This window comes from Helicoverpa armigera, chromosome 3 (assembly GCF_030705265.1).
Source record: "Helicoverpa armigera isolate CAAS_96S chromosome 3, ASM3070526v1, whole genome shotgun sequence".
NCBI lineage: Eukaryota > Metazoa > Arthropoda > Insecta > Lepidoptera > Noctuidae > Helicoverpa > Helicoverpa armigera.
The window spans coordinates 10,935,195-10,950,774 of NC_087122.1; the positions used below are offsets into that span (position 1 = coordinate 10,935,195).

At 36.7% G+C, this 15,580-nt stretch overlaps 2 protein-coding genes across 2 annotated transcripts in view; one reads left to right on the forward strand and one right to left on the reverse strand.

Annotated features, from left to right (window-relative positions):
- Nucleotides 1-3,212, reverse strand: part of LOC110372890 (ADP-ribosylation factor 6) — a 45,402-nt gene extending 42,190 nt beyond the window's left edge. The window contains exon 1 of the mRNA XM_021329904.3: nucleotides 3,055-3,212. The gene's annotated coding sequence lies outside the window, so the exon portion shown is untranslated. The remainder of the gene's footprint in view (nucleotides 1-3,054) is intronic.
- A 752-nt stretch (nucleotides 3,213-3,964) lies between these two features.
- On the forward strand, nucleotides 3,965-15,480 carry LOC110372891 (leucine-rich PPR motif-containing protein, mitochondrial). Its single transcript, XM_064043651.1, has 16 exons — nucleotides 3,965-4,171; nucleotides 4,241-4,591; nucleotides 4,804-4,960; nucleotides 5,194-5,303; nucleotides 5,595-5,826; nucleotides 6,230-6,436; nucleotides 6,870-7,083; nucleotides 7,476-7,688; nucleotides 8,224-8,444; nucleotides 10,706-10,882; nucleotides 11,334-11,492; nucleotides 11,884-12,098; nucleotides 12,467-12,640; nucleotides 13,044-13,266; nucleotides 13,696-13,918; nucleotides 14,202-15,480. Exons 1-16 carry the CDS (start codon nucleotides 4,044-4,046, stop codon nucleotides 14,378-14,380), a joined length of 3,183 nt encoding a protein of 1,060 aa, XP_063899721.1. The 5' UTR covers nucleotides 3,965-4,043; the 3' UTR covers nucleotides 14,381-15,480.
- The last annotated feature ends 100 nt before the right edge of the window (nucleotides 15,481-15,580 follow it).

Consider the following 15,580-nt stretch of genomic DNA (forward strand, 5'->3'; position numbering starts at 1 on the left):
TGCTGGATCTCCGATCATTCGTGGGAACTCATCCAGCGCAGAAAGGCCCTGAAAACCAAGGGACTGCAAAACCATACTGTAATGGCTGTTTACTCTGAGCTCAGCAAAGCTATCAAAACCAGTTGTCGCCGTGACCGAAACAGCTTCATCGAGGGCATTTGCAGCGACATAGAGAGGTTTTCTAGCAAGTTACAAACTGCAGACCTCTTTAAGAAAGTGAGAGTCCTCACTAGACAGTTCAAGGCTAAATCGTGGGTCATTGAAGATGTCGATGGCACTGTTCTACACGAGCTTGACCGCATTGCCGAGAGATGGCGTGTATATTGTGAGCAGCTGTACTCAGATCCCTTTTCAACGCCAAGAGCCGTCCTGAACTGGGAAGAACTAGAACTGGAACCCACGATCCTCCGTTCCGAAATATCCGCTGCACTTCACTCCCTCAAGAAGAAAAAAGCACCAGGAACCGACCAAATCACTGCAGAAGTTCTTAAGGCTATGGGTGATTTGGGTATAGAGAGACTTCACGAGATTTGTTTACACATCTGGCACAACGGTGACTGGCCGCAGGATTGGTCGGAATCCGTAACTCTCCCGCTGCACAAGAAAGGGTCAACTAAGAACTGCGGCAATTATCGAACCTTATCCCTCATCTCACATGCCAGTAAAATTTTGCTCCATATTTTAAACAATCGCATCCGCTACTACCTGGATTGGCAAATCCCGCAGGAGCAAGCGGGTTTCGTGAAGGGCAAGGGTACTCGAGAGCAAATTCTCAATGTAAGGCAGCTCGTTGAGAAGGCATACGAGTTTGATACGCCTGTAATAATGTGCTTCGTTGATTACAGCAAAGCTTTCGACTGTGTCAACTGGAATTACTTGTGGAAAGTCCTAAACGAACTTGGTGTACCGAATCATCTCATCGCCCTACTTCGCACCCTGTATGACTCAAGCCGAGGAATAGTGAGAGTCGATAATACAGCCTCAAGGCCGTTTAAATTTTGCCGAGGCGTGCGCCAGGGATGTATCTTATCGCCTATCCTCTTTAACATCTATGGAGAATACATTATGAGACGTACCTGCGAGGATTGGGAGGGAGGCATCACAGTTGGTGGCCTAAAAATCAACAACCTGCGCTACGCCGACGACACTACTCTTCTTGCTGCAAATGAGTCGGAAATGGTTGCACTCCTGGACCGATTGGAACGTTTCAGCGAGGATATGGGGCTTTCCATGAACAGGTCTAAAACCAAGGTCATGGTGGTAGACAGGACTGGGAAATTGGAGCTCACAGGCGCTTTGAACCTAGAGATAGTGAATAACTTTGTTTACCTGGGCTCCAATATCAGTAATGATGGCTCGTGCGAAAAGGAAATCCGCAGGAGAATCGGCATGGCTAAGAGCGCTATGTCTCAGCTAGACAAAATCTGGAAAGATCGTAGCATTTCGGTAAAGACCAAAACTAAATTGGTACGGACCCTGGTCTTCTCGATCTTTTCGTATGGCGCTGAGACGTGGACGATAAAATCTGCAGACCGCAAACGCATTGACGCTTTTGAGATGTGGTGCTGGAGAAGAATGCTCCGGATCCCTTGGACAGCATTTCGGACTAACGTATCCATACTGCGAGAACTAAAAATCACCTCGCGATTATCAACAGAGTGCCTACGCAAGGTTCTACAATACTTTGGTCACATCGCACGGAAAGACGGGGGAAACCTCGAGAGGCTAATCGTGACCGGTAAAGTGGATGGGAAAAGGCCTCGCGGTCGCAGCCCCATACGTTGGTCCGACCAGATCCGCACTGCTCTTGACTCCACGGTGCACAGTGCTCTTCACACCGCCAGAGACAGAAACAAATGGAAGAACATCATACGTTCAAAGGTGATGACACAGGGAGGTCACGACCCTCAGCATTGAGGAATTACGACGCAAGGAGGAGGAGGACATAATTAGTATTTGATGTGTGTATTTGTTTGCTGTAGAATCTGGCTTTTTGACTTTTCTGGCAGGTCAACGGACATTAGTAACCCACTTACTTTAATGAGTTCAATAGAATTATATGTATAGATATAAAGAGGATAGAATACAAAACATGAATACTGAAAATAGACAGTAATAATTTTGAATGCTAATGAGAAATAGATTCGTTTCTTAGGTATTATGTATTTGCATTGCCAACTGTAGGTACTTACTCAAAATTGCATAAATAAAAAATCTTATCTGTCCCAAATGAGTTTTTAATAAAGTTTAAACAAACAAGCTGAATGTTATTCAAATAACTTTGTGGGAAATTATGTGATCAGACTTTAAGGAAATCCTGATGACCCACAGACCGAACTGTAATTGTTTATTTGTTCTAGGTCATACCTACAATCATTATTGTTGACCCTATTGCTAATAATTAAAATGATACCTATTAAAAAGATTAAATATTTTATTTTCTAATTTTTAAAACCAGTAGGGCAAGCCTGCTGCAATATTTTAACATGCATGTCAGTGAGTATTTGCAAGTTTCTTGAGTTATTACTTAGATAAAATATAAGCTTAATTTCTCTTATTTATGTTTCTCATATTTAGGGTAACAATAAATTCTGATTAGTAAAATAAACTTAATATTGTTGAGTAAATAACTGATTAAATTACAAACTCGTTAAATGTTTCCCACGAAAAAAATATCAACATAATGCTGTAGTGATTCATCGGCGGGAAGTCGGCATTACTAACTTCGCTACTGGAAAACTGGTTACAAGCATTGAGAAGATACAAATTCTTACAAGGTTAGGTCACTGGAGTAAATTTAATTATACTACAATAACACTTAGAACATCCACGAGGACGCGTATTTCATTATAATAATACAAGTATCGTGTTATATGTCACGTTTAACTGCAAAGGCGGAGCCGAGCCGACCGCCGACATCGACAGGCTTGGGCGATGGCGGTCAAGTAACGGCGGCTTCAACTTCAAATCGTCAAACTTTAAATCGCATCTGCCTGACTCTAACACCCCGTAAACAGGAATTTATGAAATTTTTAGATGATAATGAACACTTACCACATGACAACGATAGATTACATCAATTTTCGACATTCACTCACAACACAAAACACTTGGCATCCACGAATCACGATTCAGTTTGACAATGACAGGCAGGCGGTCACTCGCTTCGACACTAGCGCCACGTATTGGACTTGAGTGAAGTTAGTGACAAATTGCAGTTCTACCAACCATCAGTAATGTTCTAAGGCACTCCCTAGACGATAAATTTTTACGAATTGTGCAAACCATGTATTTACAATAATTTCTAACGACAAAGAAAGTAATGAGAGAGTTTATTTTTAAGAATTAAAAATAATAGAACATAGTTAGAAAACAAGTTAGATGGCGACGATGGCGTTGTACTTACAACGTTATTGGGCCTTCTGTCAAAATGCCAATATTTTCTAGCACGGTTCAATAAAGTACCATTATTCTAAGAGTGGAACCGCGCGATAAATAAATATCGTTGTTCCACGCGCTCCCCAAGGAAAGTAAGCAAAACCCGGGTATGAAGGCTGTCGAGGCAGCGAGATTGTTCGGCAGAGTTAACTTGGCCCTGGTACATAAGACTTCATAAGAGGTGGTAAAATAGTGGGTTTTAGTACTCTCTCACGATGCACCCACAACGGGAGGAGTCACTTGACGATTTCTCTTAAAAAAAGCAAGCTGTTTCTATAGGAACTTGTAACAGAGAAGCATCCAACGTACATTTCACACTAATCCATCCATCCATCACAGCCTTTAGGTTGTCATGGATTATTCTCATCGCACAATAATACAATATTTTGAATGATGATGAGTGAATTTGAATATACGCGTATTTCTATAGTGATCTTGAAAAACAAAATTATATTGTTTCTTTTTCAGACAGGGAAAGTTCTAACATCTGATCAAAGTATTTTTGTAAAATGGCAATACCATTTAGCAGTCAAATGTCAAAACTGTATTTTGAAGAATTTAGAAATCGAAAAATAAGAAATTCTATTTTACAAAATAACTAAAAAATGTTATCTCGGCATTACATTAAAATTGCTGGTGCTTCAAGAACAATACTGCACAATGGTCTGAGGCTAAATAGGAAATATATACTAGCTCCACGTTTACATAATTCGTATAATCTTAATGCGACTAGGTTAGGATCTTTTTAAATTGTTTCTTATTTTAATTTATTTCTACTGTTGATATCATCAAAAATTTGCAGATCAATAGCAGTGAATGCTCAACATAGGTTTGCAGAAAAGAATGTAGAAATTCGACATTCACCTAAAATAGCACAAGAAGAAGATTCATTACATGGAAACAGGGTTAAGAAACCGGCGTTGTCTTCTCAGGAAGTACTTGAGAAATATGTTGCCGCGCTTAACACAGACCTATACCAGAAGAACAGAGTATATAAGAATGACTTACAAAGAGTACTGGCTAAAGTGAAGGAGTATAACTTTTCGACCAAGAAACAAGGTTTGCTTCTGATCCGATGCTGCGGGGAATTGCTGCCTGATGAGACGGCTCTGTGTCGAATGCAGATGGTGGAACAGGTGTGGAATACCATAAAGTAAGTTTTTAAAAACTTATTTTCTTTGAGTACCTATATTGAAATTTAACCTAAGCTGACACAGATAAACATGCTTACTAGCCCAATGAGAGCGGTCACAAAGTATGAATACAAAAGAAATTCTAACTATATTTTAAGTTTGTTAAATCAACCATATTCTGCTCCTTTTTGGCTGTTTAAATGCTAATAAATACTTTTTTCTTTCTCCTAAGGCCTCATACACAATTTGGAGTAGAGCATTACAATGAGCTACTGAAGGTGTATATAGCTAACAATAGGACCATAACAGTTAGCAACTTTATCAGTCAGATGGCACCTGCAAAGCCTACCATCACTACTTATGAGCTAATACTTAGAGCTCTTGGAGAGGTTTGTATATAAACTTTTAAATTTTCACCATTTTTAAATAAACCACTACAAAATGGCATAATATGGCATCCAAAGTCTAAATACTCTTAGCATTGTAATATACAATTTATTTACTTTTAATGATATTGTAGACTTCTTCCAGCCCTATTCCCAATATATTTGGGATTGGTACAATATGTTATTCCAATTTATGTATAAATATTGGTATTATAATAAGATATTTAAATTTCCAGGCAGGTGACCTGAATCAATCCACAGAAGTGATATCTAACATGAAGGCACAAGGGCTGCCAGCCACTGAAAGTATATTCAACTCTCTCATCATTTGTCAAGGGAAGGCAGGGTAAGTTGCACTATACATATTATATTGGGCTTTAAACATTAGTATTATAAGTATGCTATTTGATTAGGCACTTAACTAAAGAAATATGGTAATAACATAGAACAATAAATAAGTAAATAAATGGTAATCTATTTATTTAATATGTAAAAAATCCTATCACAATTTTTGCCTTTATAGTTGCATACTTAAATGCAAACTGATAAAAAAGGGAGTAATAAGACTCACATTTGCCTTCACAAAAAATAAAACACTGACTAATTTACAAATCAAAACTTTATTTATAAATTCCAGGAACGTCCACAACATACAAGAAGTCATGACAATGATGCGGTCACTGAACGTTGATCCCTCAATAGACACTTACACGGCCACAACCAGAGCCCTCGCTTGGAACAAGAAGACTGATGCCTTATTGGATGAAATGGAAAAAGCTAAGAAGAACGGCTTGCAATTCACTGAGGCACATATCATGGAGATTGTTAAGACTTTAGCTTGGGTTGCTTTGTATCAGCCGATACCTAAGGTAAAATAATAATTGAATGAAACTAGCTTCCATCTCCTGAACCAACTGCATACAGCGGGAATTACTTTACGTGCAGCCAGATTAAAAGTAGCCTATTTGGCTCTCAATAAATTGGCTAAAATATTTTTTCAAATCTGAAGTTTCAGTAGTCCTTGGGATAAAAAAAAACTAGACAAACTGTCAAAGAACTCTGTGTCTTCATTTACTTAAATTGGTTGATAGACAACCTATTTCTTGGGAGTGTATTCCGTCTTTTATATTGATGTCAATTCAATTCATCTGCCTAGCCTTTTCTGAACCACGTTGAGGTCTACATCCGGCCAAACTAGTGCAGCTGAACACCCAGCACGTAGTCAATTAAAAAAAATATAATAATAAGATTTGCATACCTTGAAAATTCCAGGTTCTAAGCTATCTTCCACAAGAAATACTGAAGACACCGTCAATTACACCATTAATGCAAAGTACTTCCACACTTCTGGTGTTCCAAAACCATCCGCTAGCTGCTTTAGAAATATACAAATGCTTGCCGTTACCTTCGTTTGGGCCTAAAGATGATCAGGGATTGCATGGGAGAAGTTTGGTTCGAGATTGTGTTAAGGCCTCTATGGTAAGAATTTCCACGTATTTTGTCAGCTCATAAACGTTTAATGTGAAATAAAGCCCAGTACTGGCATGCAGCTTTATAGGATCTTTTAAAGTACTAAAAAAAATCTTATTTTAAATTTATCTTCATATTCAATTCACTTATTTGATTGAGCTGTTAAGCTTGAAGCTCCTGCCTATATAAAAAAACATTTGAACCCAGTGCTGCGTTTTCGCTTATCTCTTTAGGCGGTGTGATGCGGATAAACTTTAATTGAGGCAGCTATCAATTTTTTTTAAAGAGTTATGTATGGTAAAGTTGTTACAAGTGTGCAATCCCAATCTGCAATAGTTGCTCCAAATGCCAAGGGTCTTACTGATGTCATTCATTTTACTACCTACTATATGATATCATAGTTAAATTACCCAATTTTAAAGTTTTTTTGTCTATTTTCCAGCCATCAAGCATAATAGGCCTAATAACACAAGAACTAATGTCATCAGGCCGTAATCCGATAGCGTTACAAAACGCCTGTGAAGCCGCGTTACAGCAAGCCAAAGTGCCTCTCGCATTAGATCTTATGACTAGGATGAAACAACTTGGTATTACGCTTAGATCGCATTATTTCTGGCCAATATTGCTGCATAATTCTAAGACTTATGGAGAAAAAGGTATGTGTTTTGAGGTACTTGTGTTTTTGGTTAGTTTAGGAAATTCAACCTTATTTAATAGGTCTGAGAGTTGAAAGTAAGTTTTTTTTTGTCATAGAAGAGGGTTGTGTCGAGGAATGGATGTCTATGTCGCCATAAATAACCCGAAATGTATTGTATTTTGAGAGTACGAAAGTACTTAATATTACTAACACAGACTAACCCATTTGAGGGAATACTTAGGAGATTTTTTTTTTTGGGAAAACTGAACCAAAATACCAATAAAATGTTTTTGTCAAAATCAAAGTAACACCAATTTCTCACTCGATTTTAAAAAAATCTGTGGTGTGGTGGTAAAGAAATTCTGACATAGTACGAGTCATGTGTTTCCTAAAGTTACAATTTCTCCTCAGGAATAATGAACACCCTAACAACAATGGTACAAATGGACGTCAAACCTGACTACGACACTATAATGGACTACACGCTACCCTACGTCAGTTTCACTTCACCACAGAACTTGATGAAGAAGTTTCTGGAAACCGGACTGTCTGTTACCACTGTGTTGACGCCTATGATGCAGACTTTGTTGAATACCGGACAGGTTAGGGCTGCTAGTGAGCTGTGTGAGTATTTTTTAAAACTATTTTAGGGTCGATTATGCTTGTATGCTGCTAGTCATAAAACAATAGAAAATCAATTGTTTTCAAGTTTATCTGCGCTACGTCATGCAATGGGTTAACCTTCAGACTACTTTATTGTACATGTATTATGAAGAGATTACCTATGTCATATTTTGGCTCCATTATAAACTATATTATTAGTACCAAATAATACTGTTTGGCAAGATTCTTCATCTGGTACTTTGAGATTCTGTGCATCTATTATTATGACTGTCAACTAAAGAAATATTTAACAAACATTCCCTTAGAATGATGAATTCAATTGTTTAAAGACTCTTACAAAATTGTCAGTTTTTAAATTCAGTAAGAGTTGAGGAGGTCAGATAGGCAGTTGCTGCATGCATAAAACACTGGTCACTCAGCTCTGCTCAAACACACTCTGCTGCATCCGGTTAGTCTGGAAGCCTACCCTAACATAGTTAGGAAAAGGCTATACAGATGATAAATACCCAAAATAATCTGATATATTAAATTACAGGCGAATTATTCAAAGGCAAAGTGGATGCAGAGAAGCTAATAAAACCTCTATTAAAAGGCTATCTAATAAGTGCAGACGTTACGTGTACTATACATACATTAGAAGACATTACTGACAAATCTATTGAGCAGAATAAGGACTGGGTCGGCAGGTTTCTTTGTAAGTTCATGCAGCATCCCAAGATAAAGACTGATCTGACTGATGTTACTAATTTGTTGAAGGTGAGTTTGTATAAGGGGTTATGTTTGGTTAATAGTAGATGGCGCTAGTATGTAGTTGCATTTTTTGCTGAACGAAAAAAGTATGATATATACACGTCTTGTGGTGCTTTTAAATGTGTGGTAGGAATTAAATCCTCTTAAAAAAAACTAGCTCTTCGTACCTTGTTTAAATGTGGATAGGATTACCTAGCCTAATTTTTTTTCATCAACCTTTTAATTTCAATCATCACATGTGCTGGATAAATTGACATACATAATATTTCCTATAATACTGTGCATAATTGAAGAAAAATATCTAAGAATAATAATTTTATACACATCATCTTCCTGCCCTGTTCCGAAGTGATTTGGGGTCGGCGCACCATGCCTCTTCTTCCATTCCTCTCTGTCAGATAGCATTCATGCATATTAGGGTGTCCCAAGACATAAGGGGGATTTTTTTTTTCTCGAATTAAAGTACACATACCCTCAATTTTTTTTCGTTTTGACCTCATTATCTCCTATAATAAAATTTTTTTTCGTTTTGACCTCATTATCTCCTATAATAAATATTATCTCGATCAGACAGTGGTAACCCGTGCCGACTTAATGCCAAAGTTTTCACATGAAAATTTGTACTGACTTACTGTGGAGAAATTTAGATCTTAATTATTATTACTAAAAATAAACCTCGAATACATCCAAATAATGTTTTATCTTCTCATATACATTGAAAAATAATTTCATTGTTAAAATTTTCATTTTAAAGTAGTTTTTTTTACAGTCAGGATAAATTTTCCGATGTTCTAGGACGGTACCTAACAATAATTGTTTTTGTTCCTCATCTACTGTGATTAATCAATAAAAGTCTTGAATGAGCTTCACCGATCTTTCGGCCACATCGTTCACTAACTCTCAGTGCTGAAACTTTGGCTTCTTGATACGAAGCATTATTTGACTAGAAGGTAGGACACATTCATGTAGAAAACTGTCATTAATTTTAAGGCGATCGATCAAAGAACTCGTTTTTTACTGAAATGAAGTTAGAGGTGATTTTGTCATACAACGTACCGTTAAGATCTTCTTTTGAAAAAAAAAGACAAAATAACCCCTGAAAAACGATACATCCAATCGTTTTTCAAGAGTTATTTCCTCTTTGCTCCTCTGAGGCGCGTGCTTTCTGTAACTCGCGCCAACTGTAGGCCGGCTGCTCTTCTGGCTGTCATTTAACATTTTGGACAGTCGTTTCGGGTAGTCAGAAGCCAATAAGTCTGACACTAGTCTTATCAAAGGGTATTGAGTTGCTGGGTAACTGGGTTGAGAAGTCAGATAGGCAGTCGCTCCTTGTAAAACTCTAGTACTCAGCTGAATCCGGCAAGACTGGAAGCCGACCCCAACATAGTGGGAAAAGGCTCGGGACATGATGATTTATTCTTATTAATCAAAATCAAACAAATTACATATGTAAGTTGCTGAAAAAGTCGTGATGGCGTTGCTTAAAAACGACTTGTGTCTTTTGTCTCTCCAAAGGTGACGAGTTTCGTCACACAATTAGGCAAAGATTTTGTTGGAATACGCGCCTTTTCCCAGTAGATAATGCATTCGCGAATAGTAAGATTTACGTTTTCATTCACAATTAAATCAATTTCCCGAATAGCACTAAGTACATAGTATACAACAAAGTCGCTTTTTCTGTCCCCGTGTCCCGTTGTAAGCTTACCTAATTCTTCAAAACTACGCAACCGATTTTCATGCGGTTTTCTCTAATAGATAGAGTGATTAAAGATGAAGGTTTACATGTTTAATAACAAACATTAAATAGCGGAGAAATACTGTTATTCCGTGCGAAGCCGGAGCGGGTCGCTAGTTGTACAATGAAACTGCCAGAACTTGTCCATTAGACGGAAGTTTTGAGCCCGTCATTTGATGCTTTAGGTCCCCTAATTGAAAATATACCCTTTTTATAACTGCGTAAGTCTAGTGACATGTTGGCTGTTTGAAAACAATGATTCGATCACTAAATAACAAGAAATCACAAGCACATCGACGAGTTAGATCGCGTTAGTCTTAGAGAGCAAGTATGACAAACATACAAATGTAAGTCGGCACGGGTTACCGTGGTCCTATCATCATAAAATTTTATTTATAATAGTTTTGGACCAAAAGGAAAAAAATAGGAGGGTATGCGTTAAAAAAAAATGATTTTGATTTTTTTGGGACACCCTAATGCATATGTTTTATATACATGACCATATTTATATAAACACTGTTTTCATATCCAGGGCCTACAGAAATCCACAATAAAGATGTCAACAGTAGCCGCCGACTACTGCCTCGCCCGAGTACCCGAGAAATACGACCAGGACACCATAGATAACTTCCGTGATCTAATCATAGCTATAACTGACGAGAGACTGGTGGATGACGGCGATGTTTTCGATCAGCAGTTACCGCACCCGGTAAGACAAGCTTGATAGATAAGTTAGAATTATTGTATCTGGTGAATTTATACTGTGAGGTGTATTCATTTTGAAAGTTATATTAGTTACCTCGCATATAGAATGAACCTATTTAAGAATATGTTATGTATTTCTTTATGTAGCTAAAATATGCTTAACTATTTTGTTTCCGCAAGTAGTTTTATCTGTAACCCGTGGGAACTTCTTCGTGCACCCGGATAAAACGCAGCCTTTTTGCTAGGTTCCTGAGATTAGAGCATTCCAACAATCCGGCTCTGCAGCTTTATACTACCTTTGAGTGAAGAGACAATATATCGCTCTGCACTTGGGGTAGTAGGGATAAGAATCGCATCGCATAATTTATGGAAGGCTCCTATTTAAAAATATATACGTCTAGCAAAATGCCTGATTTAAATATAAAGTTAATCAAACATAAAATGGAATATTCCAGAAACACATGAATGAGGAAAACCTACGTGCCCACTTAGCCGAGCTCGAAGCTAAGGGCATGAACACACGCGGTACTCTAAGAAGGTTGTTGCAACAGTACTGCAGAGAGGGGAATTTGCAGGCCGCTAGAGAAATTGCTGAAAGGTGCCAAAAAGAAGGGGTAAGTTATTATGTAGTCCTTGCTAACTAGCATTTTTGATATATTAATTCAGCCAATAAAAAAACCAAAGATGAATAATATCAGGTTCAAGAGACTGTTAAATTGGTGAGACCTGGCTGTCATTTGAAAATCTTTGGAAGTCGGTAGCCAGAAAGTCTGACAACCAGTCTTGCTAGGTTTTGGGTTGTCTGGGTAACTGGGTTGAGAAGTTCAGATAGGCAGTTGGTCCTTGTAAAACACTGATACTGCACTGATAGCTGCATCGAGTTAGATTGTTAGCTGACCTCAACATAGTTGGTAAAAGGATTTAATGTACCTACAGATCATCATCTACCAGTCTTTCTCCTAAATTCTCGTCTTGTAATTTTAATGGTAACATCTAATTTCCCAGGTATTTCTATCAGCTGGTATGAAAGCGGCTATATTCGACCTTCACGTAAAACTCGGAGAGCTTGATATGGCAGAAGTTGCTTTAGCGGACCTTAACAAATCGTCACCTAACTTTACTCTAGACGAGTATAAGATCATCGACTTTGCAACGCTTATGGTGTATAGAAAGAAGATCAATCAGGCTTTTGATTTGATTACTGAACAGTCTAAGAAGAGGTAAGATTTTCTTTTTAGTCCTAATTACTTCGCCTGACCGTTTAAAAAGTAGCCTATGATGTTCTTCGATAATATTGATATCTAAACCCTGAAAGAATTTTTCAAATCGGTCCTCATGGTTCCTGAGATAAATGCGTTCGAGCATACAAACAAACACACTTTTGCTTTAAAACATTACTATAAAATTATAATATTTTTGAAACATGGAATACGCAAAGCACATGGTAGATTAATTTGCCTACACTGTAACTCTATCCTTCATATGCCTATTATGCAGAGATGCAATTATCCGTATTCAAATATTATACTATACCTGTTTTTCTTTTCAATATTTTTTTTAACCTTATACTTTTTTTACAATGCACCAGGAACATAAAAGGCGGTCGTAGCATAGCAATGAACTGTTGGCGGCTTCTCGACGCGACGGCCGCACAAGGCTCTCATGTGGAAGTGCGGAAGATGTTCGATCTGCTTATAGAGAATAAGTACTGCAAGCCTAGTAATATCATGTTGGGGCCGCTGATTAGAGTGCATTTGAAGAAGTAAGTATTGAGATATTATATTGATATTCCATGGTACTACTTATAAAAATAATAGAGACTTCAGAGACTTGGCTGGGTCACCGCCATGTCCCTAAATTAACAATATCAAATTTTCAAGTCATGACATATAAGAGTCTATAAATCAAAATAATATGCTACCTGTGTGACTTCCACATCAAGTTCACTTTGTTTAAAATTACTGCGGTTCCTTCCTAGATACTCAATTTTTGAAAATAATGTGAAAACTAGCCACATCTTGCTTTATTAAATCGCTACGAAGCAGATCAAAATTGCTTACATGCCGAAATCAGAATTCCTAAAAAATGCTGAACAAATGATTATCATTAGCTCAAAACCTACCCAAAAAATTATTAGATAAATAATCATTTAATTTAATTCACAGCGACAACGTACAAGAAGCAGTCAACGAATTTGTATCCCTAGCCAACAAATATAACAAAACTCCATTAAAACACGAGCTTCTATGCAAACTCCTACACCTGATGGGTGACGGACAGACAGAAGAGAACTTCTTGAATAATGAGAAGACTAACGGCAGACTGAACAAATTAGTGCAAATTGTACTTAATATTGATAAGAAAGTGCATGGCCCGGGAGATGTTCAGGTAATGGTTTCAAATAACTATTTATTTTGATTTTTTGTTTCACATGGTTTTAGGCAAAAGTCAAAGTAACAAAGTAGCATTCTCTGTCCCTATATCCTTATGAATGCTTAAATCTTTAAAACTACGCAACGGATCTTGAATAGATGAGAACATCTAGCACTTGTGCGAAGCCGAGGCGAGTTGCTAGTCTAGCATAATGTAGCATTCTGGAAAAAGATTTTTTTGAAATTCATTAGTTTTCTCTTTGTATTAAAATTTGTATAACGTATTCAATTTTTAAGTTTTGTAATTTACTCTATTTCTCTTTTAAAACTGCACGATGATATTTCAACATGAATTGCAAAATCTCCTTAACTGCTTAACATACCTTAACTAACATATCACAAAATAAATCCTATAAATCATATATTCCTTCTTTAACCATTCCAGTTGACAATAATAGCAGCATTAGCAGAAGTCGGTTACAAGAAGACTCTCCGCAAACTATTCTTAGACCCCACAGTGAAATTCCATCCCGACGCCATCTTACGTCGCTGTGAACGATTTGCCGATGAGAAGAAAATCAAGGCTTTAGAAACGATAGCGGAGTGCGCTAAGGATTTGCGCAGTATCGATATTAGAGACATTTATGATTTGATGTTGGATGTTTTACGTGAGTATATGTCTTTTTTTGAAGTTAAGAAAAGGTGGTTGATAATATTTTGTTTTATATAAAAAAATTGAGGTACTGATGCTGAATCTGATCTGAATATCTGATCATGTCATTAATATCAGATCGGATCAAGTCAGCTTGAATAATTATTAAGATTTTTTTAAAGAAAATAGTCGCATCTACTTTTTACGTACATGGCAACTTAACTTACTATGCTTTATATCTGATTAAGTTTACAAAAGAAAATAAGTCGATATATTGAAAAACAATCGCCTTTTTTCAGAACGTGACGATAATTACGCCGAAGCTCTAGCTCTATTTGGAAGAATGCAGGATGCGGACGTGCCGCCATCGCAGAAATTCGTAAAGAATCTAGTATCTCTGGCCAAAGCGAATAATAAAGATGTACCACCAGAATTGTCTATGCTACTCGATAAAGAGAAAAAGATTGTTCAGACATAACACTAGTTATTTTATTAACATTTGTTGAGTTTTTGAGGTGTCTTGTTGTAAAAAGTAAATATTTTAGTGTGAAAGAGTACAAACAGTAGATTTCCATATCATATCTATCTATCTATGGTTTGAGATACGAGATTTAAATTTAGAGTTGTTGTAGTCACAAAACAACAGATGGATAAGATATAGAAATCAGAGTAAGCATATTGAGCACGGGTATGTTTTGTTCTTTCCCCGCAAAACGGGTGTCGCATACATCGGTATGAATATCATGTGAGATCATATCTTTGTATAGGCGTTCTGTATCCGATGTATATAGCATTTCTTTTCGCTGTTTGTGTACGGAGCAGGTCTTTGGATGTCCTTTTATTATTTAAAAGTGTTACTGTATTAGTAGATTTTTAGGCACAATCTAACAGTATAATGGACTGCATTACTACCTCGAATTTCAGTGTTTTCCGTACAAAGCCTAGGAGGTATTGTTATTTTTTCTTTTAATATGTTTTTGTTAAACCTGGATATATGTACAAGTCAAAAGATATGATAGTTCTTGCTCTTAAGGTCTATACACAGTGTGCGGTACCTGATAAAAATTAAGACGACAGTGAGTTCCTAATGAAATGTTTATAATTTTCTTTCTCTATTTAACTATCTATGTTTTTTAAAAGGTATTACTAAATCGTCATGGCGTCTGTTAATATGAAATGCGTTACTTTTGAACTGTAAAAATTTATAAACCATGACAAAAACGGAGAAAAACTGTTTTTTTTTTAATTGGATTAAAATGTATAAATTGTTAATAAGCATTCTTTTTCTACATCGCCTTAAAAAATATTTTTATCGATATTTTTATCGACTTTAATGTAATTCAGTATGTGATTTAGTATAAATTTGGATGTGTATACGTTCGAATTTGAACCCTATCGCGTCTGTGTATAGTCAATATTATTAACTGTAGTGACCCTAGTCGTAGCGTAAAATACAATTCTGCTCCTCGGAGTAATAACATTTTTTAGTTAGTAAGTAAATTGTCTAGTTATTATTCTACAATATTTTGAAATTCAACTGTGATATTAAATTATTGAAGTAATAAACTTTTAGACTTATCACCTGTTTCATTTACAATCGTTATTAAACTATAATAAGAGATCACATCACTAGTAAGTATCTACTTGATATTTGGAAATCTCCTTCGATATATCAAAA

Bases quoted from the DNA above. Each gene is read 5' to 3' on its own strand.
- LOC110372891 (XM_064043651.1), top strand. From the start codon at position 4,044: ATGTTATCTCGGCATTACATTAAAATTGCTGGTGCTTCAAGAACAATA. The intron at 4,961-5,193 runs GTTTGTATATAA...TTAAATTTCCAG, and splicing joins TACTTAGAGCTCTTGGAGAG to GCAGGTGACCTGAATCAATC. The intron at 10,883-11,333 runs GTAAGACAAGCT...GGAATATTCCAG, and splicing joins ATCAGCAGTTACCGCACCCG to AAACACATGAATGAGGAAAA.